Source organism: Mesocricetus auratus, unplaced genomic scaffold (genome assembly GCF_017639785.1).
Source record: "Mesocricetus auratus isolate SY011 unplaced genomic scaffold, BCM_Maur_2.0 Super-Scaffold_6730, whole genome shotgun sequence".
NCBI lineage: Eukaryota > Metazoa > Chordata > Mammalia > Rodentia > Cricetidae > Mesocricetus > Mesocricetus auratus.
Window position 1 is genome coordinate 43712611 of NW_024429184.1, and position 14337 is coordinate 43726947.

Genomic DNA, 14337 nt, shown 5'->3' on the forward strand with positions numbered 1-14337 from the left:
GAACACAGTGAGGAACCTTGCAATATGTCGGTAGTTATTTTTAAATGTGTTTTAATTGTGATGTAATGAAAACTGTATACTGATTGGGTTATTAGATGATAGCTAAAAATCTGTTTTGCAAGAAAATAATCAAAGCCATTGACAGGAGCTCAGGATGTAACTGAATGGGAGAACACTTGGTTACCATGTGGGAGACCCTGGTTCTATCCCAGGCACTGCAGGACATGAAAGCTTATTGGTGCAATGCTACAGCTACCTGACACAGCACTTCACGGTGGAGTTTGTCTACCTAAGGAACTAGAAACACATTTTTCCCTTGAGATGAACATTTCAATATGGCTTTCTGAGGTGCCGTCTCTCCTGCTGGAAGCATGCCTAAGAGTATTGTCATAGTCGGTCTCCACCCCTTTGCCCTTGATCCTGGTAGATCGGCTCCAAACAGGTGTGCTTGCTTCTCTCGGACATCTGTGCTCTGATTCATGAGGAATTTATCATAGCATGGGAATCTCAGAGGCAGCCTCATTTCTGCTTTTCTCCTGTCTTGTAAGATGCTACATAAAGCTGGCAGCTTTCCAGGGTCAGGCTTTTCTTCCAGTGTCAATTGAGTCGCCGGTCCCCTCGTTCCTTCTGACTTCCCAGAGCTAGCGCTACCAACTGGGAAATGCTGTATCCAAGTAGAGCTGTTATTCGCCAAGTCTTAGGATTTCTCATATTTCAAGACTAAATTAGGCATCAACTCATATGTTCATTTCACAAGTATTTTTTGAGCATCTTATTCCTGTCAGGCTAAGAAGCATTTATAATAGATAAATAAACCAGAGATTCCCTTCAGGTTGCTGAGGTCAAGAGTGGCATCTAAGATTAAACTCGCATTTGGTTGTTGGCATACTAAATGGATACTATGAAAGAGCTACATCTCCAGAGAGCTCACACTACTGTGCCACACCCTGTGTGGGCTGAGATGGAGCCGGGACAGAACGCCTCCTCTCTCTCTCCGTTCACTGAGTCCAATCCCATGGTCCTGTCGATGCTACCTGATGCCGTTAGTATCCATCCAGAAGGAGAAAGCCTCTCCCCAGAGTAGTGTATTCATACCCAGCCATTACAATATTGGTGGGAGAAGGGCAAAAAAAGTTGGGAAATAGAGGTTGGAGTTAGGATAGGGCAGATCATTTATTACATGTGAAAATCCAGGAAGAAGGATCTTCAGCCACTTTCACCAAAGTCATAGTCATTGCTGAAACCGAATTGAGAAAACTCTATGTGGCAGATACTGGGAATGTTTCCCCGTGCTTGGAAGTGCATGTGACCACATGTGACCTCATGGGACAAGGGCACTGTTTGTGAAGAAGCGCTAGGAGGGTATATTGAGGGGTGGTCCGTGTACTAACAGTGAAGACCGAGTCAGGAGGGTGACCGGTCTCTCGAGATAGAACAGGGAGGTAGCAGTAATGTGAACAAAATGATGAGTCGCCAGCAGTCAAAGGCCCTGGTAGGAAGCAGATAGTCCATCCAGAACAGCCTGCAGAGGCCAGGGCTGGGCTTTGTGTCCCAGTGCCCTCTCGTGAGGGTGGGTTACCCGGAGCAGTGGCCTGTTGGTGAGGAACACAGCACTGGCCCACACTGCTGCCCGCTCCTCCTACTCTCAGGCTTCAGTCCCAGGAGCCTCCTTGGGGGGCTGGGAGTTCTGGCCAGGAGGAGGGTAGCAGGTTGCAGAGTCAGGACAGAGTTAATCTGTGGTGCACTTGAAGTTCAGCCTGGGTGAGATCCTCTCTGAGGTTAGACCAAGTCGGAAGCCTTCAGAGTTGTCCATATGTCTTGGTAGTTCTTGAAGCTATGGGAACAGTAATTAGTGGATTTTTACCTTCCTGAAACATTCACCTGGTGTCTCTCCTCCTTCTTCAGAGTTGCTGGAACTGTGGCCGGAAAGCAAGCGAGACCTGCAGCGGCTGTAACACAGCCCGATACTGTGGCTCTTTTTGCCAGCATAAGGACTGGGAGAAGCACCACCACATCTGTGGACAGACCCTGCAGGCCCCACAGCAGGGAGACACGCCTGCAGTCAGCTCCTCAGTCACACCCAGCAGTGGGGCTGGGAGCCCGATGGACACACCACCAGCAGCCACTCCGAGGTCGACCACCCCGGGAACCCCTTCCACCATAGAGACGACGCCTCGCTAGACCTAAACTCAGACAGATGGAGGAAAGACACCACAACCAACACAAAAGCAATTCCTCATCCTCAGATGCGCAAAGTCGTTTTTCTATTTGTTTGTTTATAGATGAACTATCTATCTTATTTCAGTACTTTCAGCAAGAGAGAACCTAACTGTATCTTTGAGGCGGTAGTAAACACAGAGGGCCAGTAACGGGTCTTAATGACTTACTGTGGATAACAAAGATAATTTTTAGAGAACTGAAAAGAGGAAAGAATATAACGTGAAATGCTAGATTTGACCTCCTCCCTGTTATTTTCAAGTAGCTGGGATTTTAAACTAGATGACCTCATTAACCAATGCTTTACCAAACAGCAAACCAAGAGATTGCTAATTGCTGTTGAAAGCAAAAATGCTAATATTAAAAGTCACAGTGTTCTTTATATACAATAATGGAAAAAAAAAGAGGCAATCCCTCAAGGGCATGAGCGTTGGACACAGCAGTAGACATTTTAACAAGAAGATGAATGGCGTCTGTGGGTTGCTAACTGAACTTTGAAGACCCGCTACAAAACGCGCAGATGTGCAGCAGATTGGAAGGAGACACAGATGTTCGGTTTTTTTTCCTGTTTCTGAGAGAAATAATAATATCCAGGTCAACAGAATGAAAAATGAAAGATGATTTCCAGTGGGATGTATGACTACAGCAGCAAGAAAAAAAATGCCATAATACAAAGCCTCTTTTTTATATATATAGACACACACACATACACACACACACACACACACACACACACACACACAAGACTCAGCCTGCAGTTAATTAGCATTCTGGCAGCTTCCAGCTCAGCCAGCTGCCCTAAATAACCCTTCAACATTTCTTCACTTTTGCAAGGTTCCACAGAGTAAGACATTGGGTCTATTCCAGCTCATTCATTTTATATTGAAAACTAATTTTAAAAAAATGGTGGCTCCAGCTCCAGCCCCTTTCCAAAATTTTTCAACCCCACCCTGTTTGAATTTTTAATTAAAATCTAGTAGTTCTCTTGGTGTTAAAACACTTCTGTCCTGTGAGGTTTCCCAATGGTGTTTTTCTTGTAAATGTGTTGGACAAATGTGAAGATGCATTGTAGTTTATCCATATGCCCACATTTAGTCTCTTTCTTCCTAGTTGGTGAGAAACCTGTATCTTTCTATGCTGCTTTTATAGCTGTATGTATTAGTGATATTTCTCTAGTAGTTAAAAAAGAAAAGAAAAGAAAAAAAAGAACCTTTTTTTGGTTGTCCTCAAGAAAAGAAAAGAAAAGAAAAGAAGAAAAAGCTATCTTTTGGAGCTGCTAACTCACTCTCTTATAGGATTTTTTTCCTGGAAACCAGCATGCTTCATGGAATGCTAGCATATGGGTGTTTTGTAAGAGGGATGTACATAAATGTATTTTGCACTGTCACAATGACTCCCTAGGCATGCTTTTTTTTTTCAGACAAAACTTTTTAAATATGCTAGAGCCATTTCACCGATTTTAGCTGTAGCATAGAGTAGTAGTGGAATTTTTCTTTCTTTTTTTTATGAAAAAAATTATTAGGAACCTTTTTTAAAAAAATAAAATAACAAGATATCCTACTTTTTAAAAAAAAGGACAGTGCATGCATATTGCTGTAAGGTTGTTTAAGTATTTCTAATTTTACAGAAAATAAAATCATTAGAGCTCCAAATGCTGAGGTGTAGATTGACAGCTTTAACCCTGCTGAGTGCCAGGTTATACAGTATTGGGAAGTCAGCCAAAGACTGATCTGATGGACCAAAACCGGAATCTTGAAAAGCACCAGGAATACTTTCCAAATGATCAGCAGGTTAGACATGTTCAGTGTGAATCCATTAACCCTTCGTTGTCCAGGGTCCAGACCAGAACTACGTGTTAGTTTTGAAACACAATAGCCCAGGATGTGGTTGTGTGCTTTAAGAGTCGGCAGTGCTGCAGGCTGTGTAGACAACCAAAGTTGACAAGGCTGGGAAGACACTGCTCCACATACACATACGCCAGGCATTTCTTTACATATTGAGTACAATCCATTAGCTTGTGGGAGGGGGGTTGATGTAGCCCTTGGATACAGTTTTAAGTGGCTCTTACATTGTCTGCGTAGAGGCGATCCTCATGGGTTTGCTTTATGTCTCCAAAATTTAAGGTTTTTCTTACAGCATTTCCCCTGTATTTTCATATACCAGTTGGTTTTAATTTTGTTCAGGTGGTGTTGTGTTCTTTTTGTTCTTTAATGGCCTTTTCGTTTGGGAAGTTCTGATGAGCAAGTAAACACATCTCTCTATCTGCATGTTGGAAGTCCATCTGCAGCCCACCTGCTGAAGTGAGGCACAAAGCACATAACCAGGCTCTGAATGGGCTCTAGTTTACCATGGTGCTCCCAGAATCCTGTGACCTCATTCTGCTTTCTAGTCTGCTTGTGACACTGGACAGTCCTTTCTTAGAGCTGTTATATGTTCTAGGCTACGAAGGGTTAAATAATCCCCAAAATGAGGTATGTCATACCCACACGTCTTGAGCTTGAGAAGCCGTGATGTATGTGGAACAGCACTGTTATTCTTAACACTAGTGTGTAAAATAAGGATTAGTACAGTACGTCTCATTACTTTTTAATTCAGGGCACCCTGAGTGAAAACAAATACAAAAAAAAAATCCCTAACTCTGAGCTCTATCTCTAATTCCTCTTCCTCCTTCCCCTCTTCCTCTTCCTCTTCCTCTCCTCCTGTTTTGCTACATTCTCCTCAGTGGCAAAAAGTTTCACTCTACCTCTGACAGCATGTATATTGCACCAGTAGCTAACAAAAACTGGTCTAGTCAAACCAAATGGGCACAAAAGAACCAGGATACCAAAAGTTAAGCTCATACAGCTGCAAACCATATCACTTCTTGGTAACAATGCAGACCTCATAAACCTAAAAAAGAGAAAGAAAAGAAAACTTTTGTTACTTTCCTTTTTTGCTTGTCACTTATATACAGGCTATGTGAGAGTATTAATTTGTAGGTATTACACATTAAAAAAAGTTATCTTCATTGGATAGAATTGAATGGTGGTCGCTGATAGGAATAGGGCGTCCTCTATCTCTTATCTCTGTCTCTTTTCTCTTTACTCTTTCTCTTTTTCTCTGTCATGAGACTGTGTGTGACAGGGTCACCTGTCTTTTTGATTTGTTTCTTAACTTCTTTTGTTTTTTCGTTTTTGTTTTTTTAATGTGTAGGTGCATGTCTTCGGGATTTAAAAATTTCAAGGCTGGTTTACTTATGCAAAGCATGCCTATGTCTGGGATACTTAGGGAAAGAAAGCGACTCCATGTTGTCCGAATTCCTCAAGGGACAGAAAAAAAGAATTGGAGACTGTTGAAATGCAGATTTGAAGTAATTTTATTTTAATTATTTTGGGTTCTGCGACATTATTGTGAAAAATTAAAGTTGTTGTGCAATACTTAATTCAGACATGTACCACAAGTTAACGGTAGACTAACACTGGGGGGCGGGGGCTAGGCATCATGCTTTTGTCAGCATACTCTTGAGCTTTTAAGTCTACTATGTCTGAACTGTGGTTTCTTGTTTATTCTTTTTTTTTCCTTAGTTGGACTGTAATGTATGGTCTGTCAACCTGTGAATCTTTCAAGTATGATTCAGGTATTGTTGTATTCTTTACTGTGTAATAAAAATACTTAAAAAAAAAGTCTGTATGCTGTCTCCTTCACTGTTTGCCAAAGCTACCACTCAGGGACCTTATCCTGGGAAGTCAGTCCTTCATTGAACATGCCTACAGTCTACTCAGCTGCAGAGCTTGTTAACTCACATGAGTTAGCTCATTCATGGGTGATGATGACAGAATGTTTCTGAGGTTTCAGCAGTCAAGTATAGAAGGATATTTGAGTCTTCCATAGAAAAGCATAGCTTAGTCTAGGGGTCATCTCCAGACAGGTTCATTCTCATCTCCTGAGCCTCTGGTTCTCAGCAGGTTGTGCCAAGAACAGCTTCAGGACACATCCCCTGAGGCAGACCACCTCCATTCTCTAGCAGCAGATGCTTGTTTTGGTATATTGGTAATACACAGTATGGTCTGTCCAACTTGTTTCCGAAACCCATTAAAATGTGTATCCATGCACTGGTTATAAATAGTTTAGAATTTGGAGAGCCAGTCTTGTACCCTAGGAACCCAATCAATTTTCATGTAATTTTCCCAACACATTTTTTTAAAGGAATGTATATACTACCTTGTAGCAGAATTTCCCATTTGCTTGGAAGATTGTCACTATGAGCTAAAAACCAGTTTAAAGAAATTAGGTGAAATGTATATGTAAGGCTTGAGTCTGGAGAGATGTCACATAGGTGCTGGTGAATGGAGGGTGACCTAGGACCTCCTGTTCAGTTTCCATTGTATGCCAATTGGGTCCCTATCCCGATCCTGAGACCTGGCTTCTCCAACTGATCTAGAGAAATGCGTCTAATTTTACAAGGGTATAGGGAGAACGTGTAAAAGCATAGATAATTGCTTTTTTACCCCTATAACTTGAATAGGCTGAATATTTAATTTTGTAGTTAATTTTTTTCCTACAAAAAATCAAACCAGCCTGGCTCAACTTGCCTTTCCTTATTTGTACAAATATGTTTTCTTTCTCTCTTCAAAGTGGAACAGACCAGAAACCAGAAGAAGTGGAGAACAGAACTGAGACCCCTTGAAGTAACCCCTTTATAAACAGTCCTTGGAAACAGCTCTCGGACATATTTGTACTACAGGATGTGCTGGACTAATGGGAAATGGGCTTAGTTTAGATGAAGGATGTGAGTAAAATCCAGTAGCTTCTGTGGGTGAGCATCATTTTTGAAGGAATGTTATTGATGTATTTGAAAATTTTAAAACTGTGTTTGCCATGAAAAGAACACCAGGCTATTTCCCCAGAATGGGAGGGGAAGAAAGAGGTGCTTTTCTGTATAGGTGTTTATATCTTTATTCCAAGGTGAATAAATAAAGTTGTACTTACCTCAACTTGTCCTTGGTGAGTCTATTCTCAGCCACACTAGAGAAACTGAGTCAGGCAAAAGCAGGAACTGTATTTTCCATAAAACCTCTCCTTCTATACAGTCAGGGATCAAAGACCAAAATTGTTTCTCCTTTCCTTCTGGAACTTTCTGACTTAAATAAGCATTTTTTGAAAACATTACCCAGTCTACATATGGGAAATCTATGGGGATTTCTTAAGGTCACTAAACTTGACTTCTTGTAATTAACATACCAGTTGAATGGGCGGAAAACTTCAAGTTGATTTGAGAAGGAATACCCACGTTTAGTTCTACACTGCACTGTCAAGAAAGAGTGAGCTATCACATTGTAAGTCACAACAAACTCAATGTTCGTGTATCAGTGAAAACTAGGAAGACGAGAGCCAAGTTACCCCATTGGAATGTGGGACAATGGGAGAACACAGAGCAGCCTGAATCAGAGGGTGTACCTGCATAAATCAACAGCAAATGGAGCCCTTTTCAGGACCTAATACGAGGTCAGGCACCCAATTAGCACTCAATAAATATTAATTGTCAATACAACTGTGGTGAGTCTACTGCTGAAGTAACGTGGTGCCATTTTCTCAGAAATAAGCCAGTTGGTTATGGGAAAAGGAAACAGGAAGGCAGCAATTTAATCACCTGACAAAGGGACTGTAAGAGGCAGATTAAGCTCTTGACTCTAGCCAGGTACAGGCATGACCACTGTTGACAAATACCAGAATCTATAAACACCAAAGTGGGAAAGTCTTTGTCACAAGGCCGTACATAGCTACCAGTGACAAACACATGTTTAATTGTGGTAGGTCTTTGTTCATTTATCCATGTAAAGCTTCACTAGTGAGACGTTAGAAATACTTAGAGATTCGTGCACGTACAGTCCCAACAGAGGTCTAGTGGGGACCTCACAGCCTCTGTCTGCCACACAGGGCTTTGTAGCTTTTCAGTTTCCACATTCAGCTTAGACACCTTGCACTTCCTTAGACACCTTGAGTCCCTGTAACTCCCCTTAAGTCTCCCATCTCCTCTCCCATATCCACTCTACAAAAACAAAATCTTGATATTTTCCTTTACTTGGGTATTTCCCCCATCAGGCCATGCCTGCCTTCTTACTAAAAATCCCTTGAACGTTCTTGTATGAACCACCTTGGAAGTGAAAGAAAGGAGTCCCTTCCCCTTCCCCCCTCCCCCAGTAATCATGTGTTGAGGACTGGGATGGCAACATATATACAACCACGTTACTACCATGACAGTACTTTTTATAATGTGGTCCAGAAACATTGGAGCTTATATATTTTTTCTTCAATGAAAAGCTGTTTTCAAATTTTGTGGAGATGATGCTATCCCTTTGGATTTCTTGCTTTCCCACATACTCTGGCGTTTTCCACTGTTCAAATGATTCCTGAGAGATCACCACAGTTGCCACTTAGTTTTCTGGACATGGGAAGAAAGCACGGCTTCTTTTCTATTTTCTTTCTTTGAAATGGCTACCAGTGTAGTTCAGAGCTTTTGTTTGTTTTATTGAGACAGAGTTTCAATAGCTTTGGAGCCTGTCCTGGAACTCACTCTGCAGACCAGGCTGGCCTCAAATTCATAGAGATCTGCCTGCCTCTGTCTCCCCAGTGCTGGGATTAAAGGTGTGCCATGTATACACGTGTCAAAATATCACACTTTGTATTAATTATATATTAACGTACAATTTTGTATTTTATGCTTCAATTCAAAGAATATCTTTAATTAAAAATCAATAAAAACTAACAAAAGAATTCGAAGAGCAAAGCAATTTTCCGACAGTAAAGATCATTTCAGGACTAGAAGAAACTTTGTTGTCAACTAGTGCCTTCTCTGTGCAGTTCTACCTAGTTTTATTAAGATTGTCTGGCTATTGATAGAGGTAAATTGGACTCTCCTAATATAAGTTTGTGGACTAGCACAGTCTCTATGTTACTGGGGTTTCTGTTCTATCATTATAGAAAAATAAACAAGTGTTACATAGCCGTTTTCTTCACAATTAAAACTTTCCCTGTTGGGGGGACATCAAAACACAAGGTTTTATTAAGGAGGAAAAACAGGATGTTCTAAGCAGTGGTTCTCAACCTCTGGGTTGCAGCCCCATTGGGAGTCACATATCAGGTATCCTGCATATCAAAGATTTACATTATGATTCATAAGAGTAGCAAAATTACACTTTTGAAGTAGCAACAAAACAATTTTATGGTTGTGGATCACCACAATATGAGGAACTAAATGGTGGCAGCACTAGGAAGGTTGACAACCACTGTTCTAAAGGGAAGTAAAGTATTCCATCCTTTAGAGAAGTTCCTTAAGCTCAGGAAGTTAACTACTCAAAGGCTCCAGGAAGTTCCCGTAGCTTATCAGACTTAATAGGTCCCTCCTTCCCCAAGGTTATATAAGCAGTAAGGACAGCAGAGAGACACTCAGAACGCTGAGCTGCCTAGTAGCTCTAACTAGTTCAACTTCCTGAAAGAATCAGAGACCAGCATATGGAAACCAACTGGACTACTGGGAGTCTCCAATTTGTTGAGCTACTTGGAGGCTGTGCTGTGTTTTCTAGGTTTCCATCTTTTGTCAACTGTCATCCATGCTGAGGTGAATTTGGATGATTCGTCTCCATCATGTCTGCTCCTGTAAGTAATCCCTTACCCATATTAACTCTTTGGTTCACTAAGTTGAACCTTGGTGGTATCCTCTGGTCTGTTGATGGTTCCCTATCTGGGATGAATAGATATTTGTTATGTCTCCCTGGGAACCATAATTAGGCAATCCAGTAGTTGTTGATAAATGTAAAAGGAAATAGAGCATGCCAAGGGACTAAGTAACCATAGGTTTACAAGTGGCATTAATTTAACCTCAGAGGCAGACCATTCCAAGGAACTGACATTTAAGAAGAAACCTGGAAGTTGTAGAACAGGACACATGGACCTCTGAGGAAAACAATTTGCATGCCATATAGAGGAAGCAAGCCTTAAGCCTTTTAAGACTGAGACAGACTAGAAAGTTTGAGGAACTATTGATAGTATCTTTAAGAAAGATCATTGTCTGTATGGGCCAACCAAGGCAAGCTATAGGTTCTGCTCATAGGCCATCAGGATATCTTTGTGTGCTATGAGAGACATGCAGCTTCATTTAAGAGCCACTGATGGTGACAGTATATCCTTGTTTATACTCTTGTATTTATTTGGGACCTAAAGCAAGCTGACTGAAAACTTGGGACAGGTGATGGTAAGCATGGAGAAGAGGGCAGTAGCTGTCAAGCTTTGTAAGTCAGTTCAATGAGTCTCTTTCTCATTGACTGTGGGCCCAGTACATGCTTCAGGGAAGGCTGACCGGAGGAGCAACAAAAGAATAAGGAAAACAGGACACACAGGAAGAGGGAATCAAAAAAGAGACCTTCCTGTCAGAGGCCACTCCTGAAGAAGACACAGATGACAGAAGCATACCTGGGGAGAATACAGCTCTGAACTCTGCTGAGACTGAAGTACAATAGGGCTCTCCTCAGATGAGGGAGAGTTTTACAGAAATAACCTCTCATAGGAGGACCAAGATGGCTTGATGCTCTTCCTGTGTGTGAAAAGCAAAGGAACAAATTGATACCCCTCTGCTTAGGGTTGAAAATAGGTCAGGATTGTGTTTGGAAAGGAAAAAGCCCTCCATGTTTCTGACTAATCTTTCTGCAAGCTCCTTTTACATCACATCAACTGCTATTTAAAACCTGTCTTCTAAAGGTGTGATAAGAGATGGAGCCTAGAAAAAAATCAACAACAGCCTTTCGGTGTTCCACTTAGTACAATCGCAGGTTTTGCTGACAAAGTCACAGACAGTAAATTAAGGCAAGCAACTACCCTTTTGGATGGTAATACACTCTTTTTTTTTGTCTGTTAGCAAGGACTGGAAAATACAGTAAAGACTATTTTGCTATTTTAGTACTTAATTAATATGCTCTCTATAAAGGAGATATAACCTACTAATTGCCATTGAGCGTTATGGGATTGAGTTCAACATAACATACAGACTTACATGTGTACACATATACAAACATAAATATATGCTTATAATGCATATTCCTTACTCTATGTGTATTGATATCAGTTGTGGTCCACCTGATGTCATGAAATGTTCTTATAATGTTATCTGAATTAATTACTTAGCTCCATCCTTTATGGTTCTGACTCAAAATCACTAAGTTGGACAGCAATGTGCTCAAAGAGCTTTGAGGCTGATATCCCAGAGCTGGAGTGGACATTACTCGGAAGTGCTGCATCCTAAGCACTAACTGGTATGTAAGTAACTCAGCAGTTTTTAAACCACACTCACTGGAACTCTGAATTAGAAGTCATTAACAGACACCCCATGGGGAAAAAATTGAAAAGCACTCAGTGACTACCATATGGATAATGTTATAATTTACATCCCCGTAAGGATCTCAAAAGTCTAGCACTAGAATAATCAGCGAGTTCTGTGCAGCTGACACCTCACACGTGTTTGAACACATTCATAGGCACTTCTTCACAGGCACATCTACCATAAACTTCCCTTTCCGCTCTATCACAATTATTATAATTAGAAGCTCACACAGGACTGAATATTACCAGTCCTTCTCCCCATGTTTCAGAAAGCACATTGAGGTCTGCTCCAGACCACCCCAAACTTCCTTTATGTAACAAACCAGTTTTCTCCAAGATAGCATTCCAAAGAGATATTTAAAAACCAAACAGCAATAACAAAATCATATATGCCACTGACAGCTTAATTGTCCCATGAATGATTCAGGCTGTGAGAAGAAAACAACTTAGATGGGTAACTTATGAGCAACAGAAATCAGTTGCCCATGGTTCTTGCAACTGTGAAGTCCAAGACCAAGAGCCAAGTCCAGTGTCTGGTGAGTCCTCACCTGATAGTAGAGGGGCCTTTTACATGCCTTCATATGACAGAAGAAGCCATCAGCCTGTGTTCTTCTTCTTTTCTAAGGATCCATAAAGACTCTACCATCAATATCAATATTTCTACTCTGAAGATCAAATTGTAACATGAATTTAGGAAAGTCACAGGTATCACATAGCAGTTGTCTTCAAAATAAAGGTCTCCTTCCTTTTATAATTCCTCGAGAATCAATTATTCTCTTCAACATGTCTCATCGACAACGGTATTTATTATTTATTTATTTAGTCATTCATGGTTTCTACAAATTAGCTTCTTACTCCACAGTTGTAACTACTAGACTCTAATGACAAAAGTGTTCTGGGCGATGCTCTGTTGCGGGCAAAGTCTCTTGCTTGGCAAGAAACATTTCAGAAACAGATTCAATAGGAAGCTTGTCATGGGAGATCTGTATGGGAGCTATGTGATGCACAAGCCCAGAGGGCCTTGCCTCCTGCTATGCTTCCTTGAATCCCAGGACAGGAAGAAGGAAGATGCCATTCTTGATAGATACCCTGTTAGGATACAGCACAGCCAGGGAAAGTAGAATATTCCACACCAATGCATTTGCCAAGGCCAGGGTCAGTCCTGACCCATGCCCCCATACACACATGCTGACAACCAAGTGGTGACCCTGACAACCAGAGCAATGAAGCAGACACAGGTGCTGGTGATTGGAAAGCACCTAGTAGCGAAGGTCAACAAAAGAGCAGCTACCCACTTCCCTAGTCTTGGGCATGGTAAGCTACCCTTGGAAATGCAATCACCCTGAACACCAGAGAGAAGGGTGTAACTGGGAGCAAGAGGATGCCAAGACACTATGTGTGGCAACTCATGTGGGGAACTGGGAAACTCAAATGGAGAGGCTGATCCTTACGCAGAAACCTAAGCCAGAAGTCTTCTGGCTTAACATAGTTTGAGTAATATATAGTGAAGTGTCGGTCTTTCCACCTGCATTCAGCTGCAAAAGATGTCTTAGGGACATGGAGGTGTATTCATCCTAATGAAGATTGTTGATGGAATATTGTATTTTAATTTATTTCATATTTTAAATAGTTTTCTTAATTTTAACTGGACTGGTCTCCCTGTTTTAGGTGTTTTTTTTTTTTTTTTTTTTTTTTTTTACGAGACAGGGTTTCTCTGTTTTGGAGGCTGTCCGTCCAGCCTGGCTTGGAACTCACAGAGATCCGCCTGCCTCTGCCTCCCGAGTGCTGGGATTAAAGGCGTGCGCCACCAATGCCCGGCCCTGTTTTAGGTTTTAATCTTGCTTTCATAGACTTTTATGACTGTTCTTTGTTTCAGCATCGTGGTATCTTTTTTCTGCACCTTCAGTATTTTGTTGGTTTTCATATATTTAACTCATATACTTTCCCTTTTATTCCTACTTTGCTCTCACTTTATCTTTTCTCCATTCTTGCCTCTTTTTACTTCTTAATTATTAGTACCCTTAGCTTTAATACCTTTAAAGTACATATATCCTAATGGCATCATAGCTCCTCTGCTTTTGATTCTTATCAGGGTGTTATTAAGTGCACAGTGCTGTTTACTGTCCGTTTCCAACCAACTGGATGTCAAAGCAGTTTCTGTTACAACTGTCTCTGCCCTCTGAGTAGTAGTGGGGATCATGAACTCAAGGAAAGTCTATCATAAACACAAAAGCCTTGTACAAAACAAATCAAGCAAGCAAAAAGTATGAAATAGAAAAAAAAGTTGTAGGATGCATTTATAATAACAGATATTCAAAACACAAGAAATTGACTCAAACATTATGAATACCAAGCCACTAGGAGATATCAAAAGCTCAGAATTCTTCATAATTGAAACCAGAGATGATTAAATAGCTGAAATGGTAGAAAGATTCCAGACTCTAGGTCTAACAATGTCCAGTGATCTCATAAAAGACTCAAACTAGAAGATGACCAAAGTAAGAAAATGAGTTTAGTCCTTAGGCACGAAAATAGCAAAGTGGACGAGAAAATCAGCAGTATGAATGAAAAGTTCAAAGACACAGATACAGGGAGGAATGTGAGATTCTGAAGAAGAGAGACAGGAATGCTAAAAATGAGCCATGGTGACAGATTCAAAACAAAACAGCATCAACAAAAATGTGGAAAATTCAATTAAATGTTAAAAGCAACCAGAGAGCAAGGATATGAGAAATAGAAGACAACACCAGGGTGATGAATAAAGAAAAT

The 14337-nt window shown here is 40.9% G+C and overlaps 1 protein-coding gene across 8 annotated transcripts in view; it reads left to right on the forward strand.

Moving 5' to 3' along the window:
- Runx1t1 (RUNX1 partner transcriptional co-repressor 1) overlaps positions 1-7190 on the forward strand; it is a 147694-nt gene extending 140504 nt beyond the window's left edge. For 7 of the 8 annotated variants that reach the window (XM_021225290.2, XM_005066828.4, XM_040741124.1 and 4 more), the window contains one exon: positions 1906-7190. In XM_021225290.2, coding sequence (XP_021080949.1) covers positions 1906-2181 — 276 coding nt within the window. In that variant the 3' untranslated portion in view covers positions 2182-7190. The remainder of the gene's footprint in view (positions 1-1905) is intronic. The other variant, XR_005875444.1, reaches the window with a different exon arrangement.
- The last annotated feature ends 7147 nt before the right edge of the window (positions 7191-14337 follow it).